At 37.4% G+C, this 17,046-nt stretch overlaps 1 protein-coding gene across 1 annotated transcript in view; it reads left to right on the forward strand.

Annotated features, from left to right (window-relative positions):
• The window catches only part of SOS2 (SOS Ras/Rho guanine nucleotide exchange factor 2), a 105,131-nt gene that overhangs the window by 19,829 nt on the left and 68,256 nt on the right, over positions 1 to 17,046 (forward strand). Inside the window, exons 2-4 of the mRNA XM_006063149.4 lie at positions 4,495 to 4,620; positions 8,244 to 8,375; positions 9,307 to 9,471. Coding sequence (XP_006063211.3) covers positions 4,495 to 4,620; positions 8,244 to 8,375; positions 9,307 to 9,471 — 423 coding nt within the window. The remainder of the gene's footprint in view (positions 1 to 4,494; positions 4,621 to 8,243; positions 8,376 to 9,306; positions 9,472 to 17,046) is intronic.

The following is a 17,046-nucleotide window of genomic DNA, read 5'->3' on the forward strand; positions in this document are numbered from 1 at the left end:
GTTCTTTATAATATATTCTGGATGTGAGCCCTTTTGTGTTATGTGTTAACATACATCTTAAACTCTGTAACTTGCCTTTTCATTTTCTTAAAGATGTCTTTTGCTGAACTTGTTTTAAATTTTAATGTTGATAAGTTTGTAAATCCTTCCCTTTATAAGTTTGTAAATCCTTTCCTTTATGGATAGTAATTTTTGTGTCCTTTTTAGTAACTCCTTTTCTGTCCTCAGGTCATGAGATTGTTATCTATTATTTTATATTATCAGAACTTTATTAGGTCTTTTTATTTAATAGATCTAAAATCCAACTAAAATTGATTTTTGTATCAAGTATGAATAGGAGCTGATTTCATTCTTTTCTGTATGAGTGTCCAGTTGTTCACTGTTCATCCACTTGCCCCACCTTTCCTCAGCAATTCTCCCCCTACCCATTGTGCCACCTTTGTTATACATCAAGGGTCTATATATCTGTAGACTTGTTTCTGTACTGTCTGTTCTGTTCCATTCATCTGTTTCTCTATCATTATATCAACATTCTTAAATCCTACTTGTTGTTGTTGTTCAGTCGCTCAGTTGTGTCTGACTCTTTGTGACCATGGACTGCAGCACGCCAAGCTTCCCTATCCTTTACCTGTTTCCCGGAGTTTGCTCAAACTCATGTCCTTTGAGTCAGTGATGCCATCCAACCATCTCACCCTGTCACCACCTTCTCCTCCTGCCCTCAATCTTTCCCACCATCAGGGTCTTTTCCAGTAAGTCAGCTCTTCGCATCAGGTGGCCAGAGAATTGGAGCTTCAGCTTCAGTGTCAGTTCTTCCAATGAGTATTCAGGGTTGATTTCCTTTAGGATGGACTGGTTTGATCTTATTGCAGTCCAAAGGACTCTGAAGAGTCTTCTCCAACACCACAGTTCAAAGTTATCAGTTCTTTGATGCTCAACCTTTTTTATTTTCCAACTCTCACATCCGTACATGACTACTGGAAAAACCAAAGCTTTGACTATATGGACCTTTGTCGGCAAAGTAGTGTCTCTGCTTTTAAATATGCCATCTAGGTTGGTCATAGCTTTTCTTCCAAGGAGCAAGTGTCTTTTAATTTCATGGCTCCAGTCACCTTCTGCAGTGATTTTGAAGCCCACAAAAATAAAGTCTGTCACTGTTTATATTTTTACCCCATCTATTGAAAGAGAAGAATGTAAAAGCAGGCTTAAAACTCAGCATTCAAAAAATTAAGATCATGACATCCGGTCCCATCACTTCAAGGCAAATAGATGGGGAAACAATGGAAATATGCAACGTGACAATATACAGCCTTGGTGGACTCCTTTCCCAATTTTGAACCCGTTCGTTGTTCCATGTCTGATTCTAACTGTTGCTTCTTGACCTGCATGCAGGTTTCTTAGGAGACAGGAAACGTAGTCTGGTATTCCCATTTCCTTAAGATTTTTTCAGTTTGTTGTGATCCACACAGTCAAAGACTTTAACATAGTCAGTGAAGCAGAAGTAGATATTTTTCTGGAATTCTCTTGCTTTCTCTGTGATCCAATGGATGTTGGCAATTTGGTCTTTTGTTCCTCTGCCTTTTCTAAATCCAGCTTGTACATCATGTTCTCAGTTCACGTACTGTTAAAGCCTAGCTTGAAGGGTTTTGAGCATTACCTTGCTAGCATATGGAAGGAGTGTAATTGTGTGAAATTTGAACATTCTTTGGCATTGCCCCTCTCTGGTACTAGAATGAAAACTGACCTTTTCCAGTCCTGTGGCCACTACTGAGTTTTCCAAATCTGCTGGCATATTGAGTGCAGCTCTTTCACAGCATCATCTTTTAAGATTTGAAATAGCTCAGCTGGAATTCTGTCATCTCCACTAACTTTGTTCATAATGATGCTTCCTAAGGTCCATTTGACTTAGCACTGCAGCATGTCTGGCTCTAGGTGAGTGATCATACCATCATGGTTATCAGGTCTTTAAGATCTTTTTTGTACAGTTCTTCTGTATATTCTTGCCACCTCTTCTTAATATCTTCTGCTTCTGTTAGGTCCGTACCATTTCTGTCCTTTATTGTGCCCATCTTTGCATGAAAAATTTCCTTGGTATCTCTAATTTTCTTGAAGAGATCTCTAGTCTTTCCCATTCTATTGTTTCCCTCTGTTTCTTTGCATTGATCTTTGCATTTCTTATCTCTCCTTGCTATTCTTTGGAACTCTGCATTCAGATGGGTATATCCTTTCTCCTTTGGCTTTCACCTCTCTTCTTTTCTCACGTATTTGAGAGGCCTCCTCATACAACCATTTTGCCTTTCTGCATTTCTTTTTCTTGGGGATGGTATAGAGGTGCCCTATGAAGTAGGGTGCACTTCATAGGGCACCTCTATAATTTATAAAATCTATGGTCATTCAGAGATACCTCTGTTGCTGGGGTTTATGACCTAGTGTTCATAGACTTCTAGTAGGTTTGTTTTATTTAACTTTGCAACACGTTTTAATTTTTGCTTTGTATCTAATTACAGTGTTTGAAACCTAAAGAATTACACATTATCTTCAAATTTGAATGTGTATATAAATATCATTTGTCTGAACTCAGCACATTCAGTGCCATGATTTCTTGGCTTACATCTGCTCTGAAATCATCAAGCTTTATAGGTATACCCAGGGGGCCCTGAGGACATAGGAAACAAAAGCCAGAGTTTATAGTTCTTAAAAGCAAATAAATTTGGAAAGAAAAGCCAAAGGAAAAAGGTTTGATTCACCTTCCTAGGGTCTGTAGCCAGGAACCCATGCTTTTTGAGGACATCTGGTCTGTCTTGGTAGCTGAGCTACCCAGTTTTCTCTTCTCAAACTCAGGGGCCAAACATCTGAAGTACATTAGTTCAGAGAAGTTCAAGTATGTGCTAATGTGGACATCAGCAGTCAGGGTGGCCCAGAAGTTGTGAGGTGGGCCCAAATACACTGAAGACCTGTATGATACACTATACAGACCTATCTCCCAGGGTGTTCTGGGCCTCAAATTTAATGGTACCTCTTCTAACTCACAGCCAGTTTTGATCTGCATATAGCCCAGGTCTAATGCAAAATGTTCTCTTTCTTTTGAACTGTAGGAAATAGCTTTGTAATAGAGTCAGCAGCCTAAGTGAAAAGGGTCCTGCACCTTGCCTCCCTGGGAGAGTGAGGGTTGGTAGTAATCATGCTGAAACTGAAGAGCAGCATCTGACTCACTTACGTGGTACAGTATTGGTATCACTTTTCAGTCATGACCGCAGGCCTCAACCACTTTTCTCAGAAAATGCCTCTGGAGTTGGATCGTAACTCTAAAAAAACAGGGTAGATTCAAGACCAGTGACCCAAAGCACCTGAACTTATCTGTAAACAGAATGGTGTGGCTTTCATCTGAGGCAGAGGGGGATGTGTAGGAATGGGAGCAAGAATGGTGGTGTTTCTGGGTAAGGGGAAATGCAGCTCAGAGCAGAACACCTCTGACCCACCTCTGTGGGGCTGATAGTGCTTCAGCTCCACCATTGGCCTACATTTAGCCAAGCTTCCTCCTCCCCCACCCTCACCCCCAACAATTGGGCTTTACACTCACATGCAGTCCACCAAAGCATATAGACAAACCTCTGAGGCACTGCAATAGCTCTACTCAAAGGGGAAAGAAAAGATGTTAGAATTATAATTGTCAAAGGAAGGGCAAAACCCAAACCATGTACAAAGTTATGTACATGTTTCTGTACTCAGATAGATGGCTGCCTCTCCTCTTATCACAGAAATTTGCAGCCTCAGGACTTTTGTGAGAGTGACTGATATCGTCCCTAATAGGATCCTTGTACACAGTAGGTTTATTAATTAACTTCAGGGTATCCATGCTTCCTCTGAAGTTGTATAGAATATTTTATGTGTATATGGTTTTTTGGTGGTAAGGAGAAGAGAGACCAGTGGCTTTCAGTTGATTTTCATAGAGTATTATTGTTGTTTAGTCGCTAAGGCGTGTCCAACTCTCTGCAACCCCATGGACCACAGCATGCCAGGTTCCTCTGTCTTCCACTGCCTGCCAGAGTTTGTACAGATTCATGTGCATTAAGTTGGTGATGCTATCTATCCTCTCTCTCATCCTCTGCCACCTCCTTGTCTTCAGTCTTTCCCCAGTATCTGGGTCTTTTCCAATGAGTCGGTTGTTTGTATCAGGTGGCCAAAGTGTTGGAGTTTCAGCTTTGGCATTAGTCCTTCCGATGAATATTCAAGACTGATTTCCTTTAGGATTGACTGGTTTGATCTGCTTGCTGTTCAGTCTCCAACCCCATAGTCTAAGAAAGATTAAGAACGACTTCTATGAGTTAAAGAAAGTTTACAGAAACCAACAGTTCCCCCCCCCATTTTTTTGTGTTTTATGTCTGTATTTGAATAACCATTCTGATAAAGTACTATTAATTATATGTAAGATTCTCAGACTTTTGTTTAATAAGTATCATTTTGCTTATACTTAAATTGAGAACTTTTTTTTTTAAGGTTCAGGAGCAAGTACATCCCAATCTCTCAGCTAATGAAGAGTCTCTCTATTACATTGAAGAGCTGATTTTTCAGCTGCTTAATAAATTATGCATGGCTCAACCAAGGACTGTTCAAGATGTGGAGGTAAAAATTATTCTGTTATTTCAAAAAGTCATTGAACCACTGTATAAATTAACTTTTATATCTACATCTATATCATTTAAAATTATCATGGAAACTAAAACCATTGAAATCATATGGGGGATGTATGATCAGTTCATTTTTGACAGAGATGTCAAGGCAGTTCAATGAGGAAAGTAAAGTTATTCAGCCAAAATAAGTGTTAAAACAACTGGATAAATTTTTGGTGGGAAAAAACCCTTGAAACCATCTCAGAAATTTAAGATACATCATAATCTTAAAAATAATAGCTGGAACTATGAAGTTTCTAGAAGAAAATGCAGCAGAATATCTTTATAAGATGATGTTAAACAAATTTTTTTTTTACAGAGGACTCAAAATACCATAAATAGCAAAATAAGAAAATTGATGTGAAGATGAAAACGATACAAATCACAGACTAGGTGAAAATGCTTTCAATATGTATTCCTTACAAAGGGCTTGTATCCAGAATATGTTAAAAAAGAAAAACAATTACAAATCCAAAATAAAAAGAGTCTTTGCTCACCCAAATGAGCAAAAGTCTTGAATAGACAGTTCATAAAAGAGCATATGAAAAGTATTCAAACTCATAATTCATCAGGGAAATAGAAATTTAGAGTACAAGGAGTTATTTCACACCCACTAAAAGGGATAAAGTTAAAGACTGATAACATGGAATACTAATGGGATGTAGAGCAACTGGAACTCTTAAACACTGCTAGTAGGAGTATAAAATGGCATAACTACTTTGGAAAATTGTTTTGCAGTTTCATGTAGTTAACTATATACTTAACCTATGACCTTGAAGTTTTATTGCTGGGTATTTAATCCTAAAGAAATGAAAATATACCTTCACAAAGAGACTTATATAAGAATGTCTAAGCAGTTTTATTCATAAGAAGCAAAAATTGAAAACAGCTGAAATTTCCATTAATAGGAAAATGGGAAAACAAATTGTGATAGATTCATAAAATAGAATGCTACTTAGTAGTAAAATGAAGGAATAAACTATTGATATATGCAATAACATAGCTATAATCTACAGTTATCACGTGGAGCAAAATATAAGCCAAACCCCAGAAAGTATATATTTATTGATTCCAATTATATGAAAATCAGAAATAGCTGAAAGTAATGGTGATAGAAATCAGGATGGTGGCTGCCTATGAAGTTGAGATTAAGATGATAGAAATTTTCTGTAATCTTGATTAGTGAGATGGTTACACAGGTGTAAACATTTTTCAAAACTTATCTAATTATACACTTGAGATCTGTGCATTTTACTGCATACAAATATTAAGTTCAATAAAGGACTAGTGTAGAATAAAGATATTTACTCATTGATTAAAAAAATATACATATATGTATATATATGAATGAATGAATGTGAAAGTTGTTCAGTCATGTCTGACTCTTTGCAACCCCATGGACTGTAGCCTGCCAGGCTCCTCTGTCCATGGAATTCTCCAGGCAAGAATACTGGAGTGGGGTAGCCATTTCCTTCTCCAGGAGATCTTCCCAACCCATGGATCGAAGCCAGGTCTCCCACATTGCAGGCCAATTCTTTACTGTCTGAGCTACGAGGGAAGCATGTGTGTGTCTACCTAAAAGATCATGTGTAATTTAGTGCTGAAATACCTGTTTTGGCTCAGTTACATGTGAGTATTTCTAAATTTTTAGAAATATCTGTCAGTATAGTTTTTAAAAGTTACTTTGGCATTATATTGTTTATGTCATCTTTCTTTGAAAATTATTTTCTAACAAGGCAACAATTTCCACAGTAAAGGATAATCTTATTTTGGAGTAATAGACCTCCTTTCTGCCTCATGGGAAACCTGTATGCAGGTCAAGAAGCAACAGTTAGAACCAGACATGGAACAATGGACTGGTTCAAAATTTGGAAAGGAGTACATCAAGGCTGTGTACTGTTACCCTGCATATTTAACTTCTATGCAGAGTACATCATGTGAAATGCCGGGCTGGATGACTCACAAGCTGGAATCAAAATTGCCGGGAGAAATATCAACAACCGTAGCTGTAGAGATGATACCACTCTAATGGAAGAAAGCAAAGAGGAACTAAAGAAACTCTTGATGAGGGTGAAAGAGTAGAGTGTAAAAGCTGACTTAAAACTCAGCATTCAGAAAACTAAGTATCCGGTCCCATCACTTCATGGCAAATATGGGGAAAAAATAGAAACAGTAACAGACTTTATTTTCTTGGGCTCCAAAGTCAACTGTGGACATTGACTGCAGCCACGAAATTAAAAGACACTTGCTCCTTGGAGGAAAAGCTATGACAAATCTAGACAGTGTATTAAAAAGCAAAGATATCACTTTGCCGACCAAAGTCCATATAATCAAAGCTATAGTTTTTCCAATAGTCATGGCAGATGTGAGAGCTAGACCATAAAGAAGGCTGAGTGCCAAAGAATTGATGCTTATGAATTGTGCTGCAAAAGATTTCTTGAGAGCCCCTTGGACTGCAAGGAGATCAAATCTGTCAGTCCTAAAGGAAATCAACCCTGAGTACTCATTGGAAAGACTGATGCTAAAGCTGAAACTCTAATACTTTGGCCACCTAATGCAAAGAGATGACTTACATTTGAAAAAACCCTGATGCTGGGAAAGATTGAGAGCAGGAGTAGAAGGGGACAACAGAGGATGAGGTGACTAGATGGCATCACTGACTCAATGGAGATGAATTTGAGCAAACTCTGGGAGATAGTGAAGGACAGGGAAGCCTGGTGTGCTGCAATTCATGGGGTCACAAAGAGTCAGACACAACTTAGCAACTGACAGTAACAACAATAGATCTATTAAGATTTTCAGGAACTCTGGTAATTAGTGCATTTGTTTCCCTATTCTCTGCTGTAAGAATTGGACATAACTAAGTATAATAAAATTATACTTTTCAGAAGCTAAATATGCTAGAAGCTGAGAATATAACTTAAAAAACAGGAAATTCTGCTGAATTGGAGTTTGATTCAGTTATCATCACTTCTCATTATTCATGCCAATTACTGGTAACATTTGTTAATAAGATTAGATGATATAAAAGGTTTGTATTGTTTTTGCCAAGCGATGCATTTCTTTAAACTATTCTGAGCTCTGCCACACACTTGATTCTTTAAGAGTTACATGATATTTCTCCTTTTTAAAATTCTTCTCTATAAAGCTCTGAGATTAGCAGAAGGAGAATGACTGCATAATAATTATTAATAACAAGTTAACAACTTCTGCTGGGTTAACAGTTTTAACCCTAGAAACCTTGACCGTAGAATCACTGACTTAGCATATTTTATGTTTGCTTTAATCTCTAACATTGTTACTTTTTCTTTTTTTTCCAGTTTTATCTTAGTTATGCTTACACTTAAAGCTTTCTGTTTAAACTTCACCTTTTTATTTACCTGTGGGAATTATGTGGAAAAATCTTGATAGTGCTTTGAGTTTTTTTTAAACAAAAAACGTTCATTTATTGCCGGAATCAGAATAGGTTATGTTACTATTAACTGTTGGCATGAGGATGATGATGAAGTTAATTTTGTATGAACTTTCCATTTATGAGCACTTCTGTTAATGATAGTTCTGCTGTGATCTGAACAGGAACGAGTTCAAAAGACCTTTCCTCATCCAATTGATAAATGGGCTATTGCTGATGCACAGTCTGCCATAGAGAAACGAAAAAGAAGAAATCCTCTCTTACTGCCTGTGGACAAAATCCATCCTTCATTGAAGGTAAAAGCAAACAAGCAAACATACAATAACAAGACACACAAAAAACCGTTGAGAGAAGTTTTTAACAAATAGTCCTTTATATAGTATTTATGTATCTATATACGTGGTCTATAAATACATTTATGTATTTATATACGTGGTCTATGTGACTGTGTATGTGCAGTTGAATATGTATATACTTGTATATACACATACGCACACACATACGTACATATATATGTTCCTTAATATATGCAAAAAGCAAAGAGAAATATACTCTGATAAAATCAGTTGCTTTTCAAATAGTATTAAAAGTTAATGATAAGAAATAATGCATCTTTTTGGCATCTTCTGATGACTGCTACGCTGATTAACTTTCAGCTTTTTGTTGTGTATAATGCAAAGCTACTGTGAGTTCAAAACTGTTTTTAAATTCATTTGTATTTGTTATAGATATTTTTATATACATTGGTAAAGTTGGGTGTTGGGTAGGATACATTATTTAGTCTGTACAGAGTAGCTGGTGTACCTGGATTTGAATATCCCTTGGTAGCAGTTTTAGAACCCCCCACGTATATATGTCATCCCCTCAGTAGAAACTGTTGTAATTTGGGAATATTAATTAAAAAATGCAAATATTTGTCAGATGGGTTTTGGACAATATATCAAGAGGTTTTCAGTGAAGTCCAGTCTAAGATTTCTGTCTTAGAATCAACTATCTCTTCTTGTTTGATACTAAAGACAGATTTGTTAGATTTAAAAAATCAAAACCAAAACCCCGATACTGAGCCAACAGCTCATTTTACATCCTGTGGTACCTTTGAGTTTAGATATTTGGTTTCTGGAAAGTTGTTTATAAACAAGAATGTTAAATAAAAATTTTAAGTGCGTTTTACCTGCTACTTGACAGTGCTGCCATTTTGGGGAATTAAATTGTTTATTTTTTCCACAGGAAGTTTTAGGGTACAAAGTGGACTACCATGTATCCCTGTATATTGTGGCTGTGCTGGAGTATATCTCAGCTGATATTTTGAAATTGGCTGGTAATTATGTTTTTAATATCCGACATTATGAAATATCTCAACAAGACATTAAAGTGTCAATGTGTGCAGATAAGGTAAGTGTTAAAAAGTATTTAAATTTAGCTAGAATGCTAGTGATTATATTGCACTTCTATCTCTGTTTTGTAATACATGGTTATATTAGTGATTTTTATAATTCCTAGTGTTGCAAGACAGAAAAATGGTGGCCTTATAGACTAATAACAATGATATTTTCAGATTTTTCAGCATGTGGTAGGATGAGAATCTCTTTTTTTCCATCAAAACTTCTTTACATGCAGAGGAAAAAACATCCAAAACCTCAAACAAGTTTTAAAAAAGTAGTTTGAGTTTTGTATTTTTAGAAAGATAATAAATCCAGAATATTCAGATACTTTTAAATTTAAGAAGTAATTTTGAAAAACATACTTCGATTTTGCAGCATAATTCAGTGGGGCATGAGGAAAGAGAAGATTTTACAATGCCAGAGTTACTTTCTTCGGATCGTTTTTTTTTGTTACTTCATTCTTCCTGTCTGTAAGCTACTGAGGAAAGAAATTGAGTCTTTTATTTTCCTCTCTCCTCCTTTTCTTCCCTTTCTACTTTCCTCCTTTTTTTTTTCTTTTGAAATCAACATTTTTAAATGCTTGTTATGTGTCAGATACTGCCCTGAGCAATGTACAACACTGAGCATATCAGCAGTCCCTGTGTTAGAAGGAATTTTAGTGGGTAATAAAAGTATTATAAACAAATAATTGCAGTACAAGATAATTAAAACTATTATTATACAAATGAATCAAAGGTGCAGTGAAGAAAGTGATTAACTCTGGATAGGGAAGACCAGAAACATTTCATAGAGAAGGTGCCTAAGCTAGACCTCTAGGTGTGAATTACCCCCAGGGTCTGGCCTAGGCCACTGGTTCTTCACCTTGCACATCAGAATTACCAGTATTCTTTAAAAGAATACTGACGTCTGCATCTTGCCTCTAGAGGTTCTTATTTACTTGGCCTGGGATTGGCCTTTAGGCTCACAAGTGATTCTGATGTACGGTTAACAATTGAGAGCCATTGTACTATGCCATAGTCTCGAAAATGATTTTTCACTTAAATTTTATTGTAGAAATTCCTTGTTATTTCTGTTCAACTTCTCAAAAAATGAAAAACAATGATTATATGTTTTTTTTAACTTAGTTTCTAGCTCACTTTTAGAAAAGTCGCATGTACAAAAAAAGATACCCACCTTGTACCCTAAACCACTTGAGAGTAGGTTATTGACATAGCTTAGTGTATCATATGAACAAAAACATTTTCCTGTATAATCACACTGTGACAGTCAAAATCCAGGAAATGAATGCTGATACACTATATTATGTAATCCTCAGACCCTATTCAGGTTTTGCCAGTTGTCCCAGTGACGTCTTTTATAGCAGAATGATCCTGTTCAGAATCATGTGTTGTGTTTAGTTGTCATGTATCTTTTTTTTCTCCTTGTTCACTCTGGAACAGTTCATTCTTCCTTTAACTTTTATGACCTTGACATGCTTATTAATGTTTAAAGTGCTCTTCAGTTTTTTCTGACATTTTCTCTTGATAAGTTTCAGGTTATGTATGGAGCTGTGGCAGAAATGCCATAGAAGTTCTTCTCATTGTACTTTGTCACACAACGGCAGTTTTGATGTGTCCCATTTTTGGTGATGGTCACTTCAATCCCTTGATTAAGGGTTTGTCTCCTAGATTTCTCTACTTTAAAGGACTCCTTACCCTTTGGTAATTAATGAATATTTTGTGGAGTATCTTAAGGCTATGTAAATATCTTGATCCTCATCACACTTTGTGGTGGTTTAGTCGCTAAGTCGTGTCCAACTCTTGCTACCCAATGGACTGTAGCCTCCTGAGCTCCTCTGTCCATGGGATTCTCCAGACAAGAATACTGGAGTGGGTTGCCATTTCCTTTTCCAGAGGATCTTCCCGAGCCAGAGATTGAACCCAGGTCTCCTGCATTGCAGGCAGATTCTTTACCAACTGAGCTACAATTTATTTTAATATGGACTCATTGATTCTTATTTTATTTAGTGAAACATAACTTGTTACTTTATTAGTTATTTTGATATTCATATTGTCTCAAGTTGACCAGTGGGAGCCCCTTCAGTTTGCTTCTCTGTCCCTGTCTCTCTTTTGGCATAAGATGCTCCAGATTCAACTTGTTCTTTACCTGGCTACTCAAGCCTGGAATTAGTTATTTTCTAAAAATTCCTGGTTCCTTTTAGTGGAGAATGGTATTTAGAAACCATGATCTTGGTGCTCGATGAGCTCATTGATATTGGAGTGTTACTCCTCGGATCTCTCTAATGTCAAAATTAGGGAATATGTGTGTGTGTGTGTGTGTGTGTGTGTGTGTATACATACATACATGGGCTTCCCTGGTGGCTCAGTGGTAAAGAATCTGCCTGCCAAAGCAAGAGATGTGGGTTTAATCCCTGGATTGGGTAGATCCCGTGGAGAAGGAAATGGCAACCCACTCCAGTATTCTTGCCTGAGAAATCCCGTGGACAGAGGAGCCTGGCAGACTACAGTCCATGGGGTCACGAAAGTGTCAGACAAAACTTAGTGACTGAGACAACAATAATAACACATACATATACATCTATATTTATATCTTAGGTATCTTTAGATGAGTTCTCTTCAATCCAGGTTCATTACCACAGACTTCATTTTCGCCTCCCCTTTTTTGCATTTGTAATTCTGTTATCTGATAGTGAGAAACCTGGCTCCTGTTTTTCTTAATATATTTGTTTGTTTGATCAACACTTCTGTATGTGACCAGTCTCCCAGCAGGCCTATCTCCCCACACTGGTGTAGACACCCTATTTTGGCATAGAAACCCTTCTCCTTCTTTGTATGCTTTCTCCTAACCCTCCTCAAATTCTGGCAATCCCATCTTGGTCCACTGCTGCTGGACCAACTTCCCGTGCAAATACCCTCCTTACCCACTAGGGCTCCAGCACCCTGCATCAAGCTCTCCTATTCTATGGATAGTCTCTATACTCTGATTGATCGCTAACATCTTGTGCCCCAACCCTACACTCCTGTAAACACCCTCCCTACTCCTCTCAGGAACTAGCACACTGAGATGGGGCGCTGCAGCTTTTCCCCACACCCTCATGCAGGGATTCCTCCTTTATTTGCCCCATTCCTCCACTCTCCCTGCCCTGAATAGTGGCCTTGCATGGGATTATTGAGAGACTGTGGGAAGGGGAGACTTTATTCTATATCTGAGTCAGTTAACTTTTCTCTGACTCTTTTAAAAAGCAAAAGTAGTTAAATTCTTAGACAATTACACAGTCTCAGAATTACAAGAGACCAGATCTATACGCAAACTGACAGGTGGTAGTCACATAGCATCTGTTTGAGCACTGGGGAGCTTATTGCTCATAAAACTTCTATTCATTTTTATAGAATTCTAGTTAGGTGAAATGTCTTCCTCATAGAGAGTTAAAATTAACTTTCCTATTAACTTTTTTCTAGACTAGCTGTTTTTTATTAGCAAGAATATACTTGATAAATCAATATGTACAATTTTAAACACATCATGCTTTTTAAAAAATTTTTTGGATGGAATTATCCAAAAGAGAATTATTAAAATTCAGTGCATTTGTAGGGTACAAACCTGTAGTAGAACTATAAATATCAAGTATGGCATGCATTAAAAATTTTTTTACTGAAATATAATTGATTTACAATGTTGTGTTTAATTTCTATTGTGCAGCAAAGTGACTTAGTTATATATATATATATATATATATATATTCTTTTTTCTATTACAGTTTATCATAGGATATTAAATATAGTTTCTTATATATATAGTTTCTACTATACAGTAGGACCTTGTTATTTACTCATCCTATATATAAAAAGTCAGTTTTCATCTGACTTTCCTATTAACTTTGATTCCCTAATTCTCTCCTCTGGACTACGTTAGATAAGATGAAACTGTTTTTCAGAATAAGTCATTCTGTTATTAAAGCATTTTTCCATGTACTAAATTTTCACCTTTTGAGACTTTGCAAACCAATCTTTTTGACATGATTTTCAGATTTTCTTTGAATTGCTCTTAGACTGTGATTTCAAAAATAAAGACAACAGTCTAGATTTGTTCTGACCACACAAAGTGCAATGAAATGCCTACTTCCTTTATTCGATATGATGTTCTTTTATTATTTTACTATTAACTTTTTAGAGTGCACATGTTGTTCTGTTTACTTAATGCATTTACAGATGTCTCAACTCCCTAGGACTTTTCACAGGAGATGCTAGTATGTTATATATCTCAACTCCCTAGGACTTTTCATGTGAGGTACTAGTATGTTATATCTTTGATTTCTTACAATGTGTGCTGTTGGTATATTTTTTTTTCATCCAAGTTTGAATTCAAATTTATCTCTCTAAAACTTAATACTGTTATTGAGACTATGTTTCCAGCATATCAAGATATTATAAAAATCTGATTTTGTTATTCATCATTATAGATATCCTACTAGCTTTTTATAATATATGCCAGTCTAAGAAACTTAGTTTGTTTCAGTTTGAATTATTTATTAAAAATATTATAAAAAGTATAATAGATGATATTCCTCACATAATGTTATTAGAGGCATTCTTTTAGATTAATAAATTACCACTTTTTTTCACTATGGGCTTTTAGTCAGCTGCCATTTCACCTCTTTGTGTAATTCGGGTATCAGCAGGCTTTATCTGTAAAGGACCAGATAGGTGGATGAATATTTTAGGTTTTGTGGGCTATGTATTTATATATTTGCCTTTCTTGGAACCACTCATCTTTGCTTTCATGGCAAGAAAGCAGCCATAAAACAATGAGTTTAGGCTGTGTTCTAGTAAAACTTTATTTATACAAAAGGCAGTAGGCTCATTGTGGACTGTGGACTATAGTTTGCCCATCCTTTCCTCCTGTGATTCCAAATTTGTCACAAGAGACTGTCATACGTATAGCAGAGATCCAAATGACTTTATTTGTGGGACTAGTCATGTGAATGGAGTAATGAGACTAGTGTGATATGGTGTGATCTTAGTAAATCTAAACTGATTTCCTGTGAGCACTGTTTGAGGAACTTACAAGCCATCTGTTTAATAAACTGTTCAAATAAGTGCTTTCTAGAGGTTCTCTAGTTTCCCAGACAAAGTCATATAATTTGACAGAGAACTTGAGAATCAAGTTTTTTTCTGCACTTAAAAAAAGCAGCATTTGACTATATGATGTATTCTGGCCCATCAGAGATTCCTGAGAATAGGTATATGATAATAGGAAGGAATTTTAAAGCTCAACCCTTCATATATTTTCACTATTAAGGAAAATAATATTCATATTGGAAAAATAGAAAATATATACTTAAGAGGAAATTTGATGTTTAAGCAAGGCAAAGCCTTTGACTGTGTGGATCACAATAAACTGTGGAAAATTCTGAAAGAGATGAGAATACCAGACCACCTGACCTGCATCTTGAGAAACCTATATGCAGGTCAGGAAGCAACAGACTGGTTCCAAATAGGAAAAGGAGTACATTAAGGCTGTATTTTGTCACCCTGCTAATTTAACTTATATGCAGAGTACATCATGAGAAACCCTGGGCTGGAAGAAGCACAAGCTGGAATCAAGATTGCCAGGAGAAATATCAGTAACCTCAGATATGCAGATGACACCACCCTTATGGCAGAAAGTAAAGAGGAACTAAAAAGCCTCTTGATGAAAGTCAAAGAGGAGAGTGAAAAAGTTGGCTTAAAGCTCAACATTCAGAAAACGAAGATCATGGCATCTGGTCCCATCACTTCATGGGAAATCGATGGGGAAACAGTGGAAAGAGTGTCAGACTTTATTTGGGGGGCTCCAAAATCACTGCAGATGGTGATTGCAGCCATGAAATTAAAAGACATTTACTCCTTGGAAGGAAGGTTATGACCAACCTAGAGAGCATATTCAAAAGCAGAGACATTAGTTTGCCAACAAAGGTCCGTCTAGTCAAGGCTATGGTTTTTCCAGTGGTCATGTATGGATGTGAGAGTTGGACTGGGAAGAAAGCTGAGCACCGAAGAATTGATGCTTTTGAACTGTGGTGTTGGAGAAGACCTTGAGAGTCCCTTGGACTGCAAGGAGATCCAAGCAGTCCATCCTAAAGGAGATCAGTCCTGGGTGTTCATTGGAAGGACTGATGCTGAAGCTGAAACTCCAATACTTTGGCCACCTCATGCGAAGAGTTGACTCATTGGAAAAGCCCTGATGCTGGGAGGGATTGGGGGCAGGAGGAGAAGGGGACAACAGAGGATGAGATGGCTGGATGCCATCACTGACTCAACGGACATGGGTTTGAGTGAACTCCTGGAGTTGGTGATGGACAGGGAGGCCTGACGTGCTGTGATTTATGGGGTCACAAAGAGTCGGACACGACTGAGCAACTGAACTGAACTGATGCAAGGCAAGAGAGAGTAAGAGCACAGAGCTGTTCTGAAGATTATTTCTGTGGACCCAGATGTAATAGGAGTTGAGTTCTTCTATATTTTTTCTTTTGTTGTAATATTATTCCATCTGTTTCAAGAACTGATTCTCCTTTACTATTCTTGTGAACATGACCAAGAACTGCTTTTATTGTCCTAACATTTATTCTGATCCTTAACTCAGTTAGTCTTTAGCCGTTCATTACAAGTCTTATGTCTGCTCAGTCACTCAGTTGTGTCTGACTCTTTACAGTCCCATGGACTACAGCCCACCAGGCTCCTCTGTCCATGGGATTATCCCAGCAAGAATACTGGAGTGGGTTGCCATTTCCTCCCCCAAGATATCTTCCCTATCGAGGGATCAAACCCCTGTCTCCAATGTGGTTCCTCCATTAGCAGGTGGATTCTTCACTCCTGAGCCACCTGGGAAGGCTATTGCAAGTCATTACAAGTCTTAGCAAGTTCAGTTCAGTTCAGTCGCTTAGTCGTGTCCGACTCTTTGCGACCCCATGAATCGCAGCACGCCAGGCCTCCCTCTCCATCACCAACTTCCAGAGTTTACTCAAACTCACGTCCATCTTGTCAGTGATGGCATCCAGCCATCTCATCCTCTGTCGTCCCCTTTTCCTCCTGCCCCCAATCCCTCCCAGCATCAGGGCTTTTCCAATGAGTCATCTCTTTTCATGAGGTGCAAAGTATTGGAGTTTCAGCTCCAACTCACAAAGTATTGGAGTTTCAGCTTTAGCATCAGTCCTTCCAATGAACACCCAGGACTGATCTCCTTTAGGATAAACTGATTGGATCTCCTTGCAGTCCAAGGGACTCTCAAGGTCTTCTCCAACACCACAGTTCAAAAGCATCAATTCTTTGGCGCTCAGCTTTCTTCCCAGTCCAACTCTCACATCCATACATGATCACTGGAAAAACCATAGCCTTGACTAGACGGACCTTTGTTGGCAAACTAATGTCTCTGCTTTTGAATATGCTCTCTAGGTTGGTCATAACTTTCCTTCCAAGGAGTAAGTGTCTTTTAATTTCGTGACTGCAATCACCATCTGCAGTGATTTTGGAGCCCCCCAAAATAAAGTCTGACACTCTTTCCACTGTTTCCCCATCGATTTCCCATGAAGTGATGGGACCAGATGCCA

Source organism: Bubalus bubalis, chromosome 11, assembly GCF_019923935.1.
Source record: "Bubalus bubalis isolate 160015118507 breed Murrah chromosome 11, NDDB_SH_1, whole genome shotgun sequence".
Classification (NCBI taxonomy): domain Eukaryota; kingdom Metazoa; phylum Chordata; class Mammalia; order Artiodactyla; family Bovidae; genus Bubalus; species Bubalus bubalis.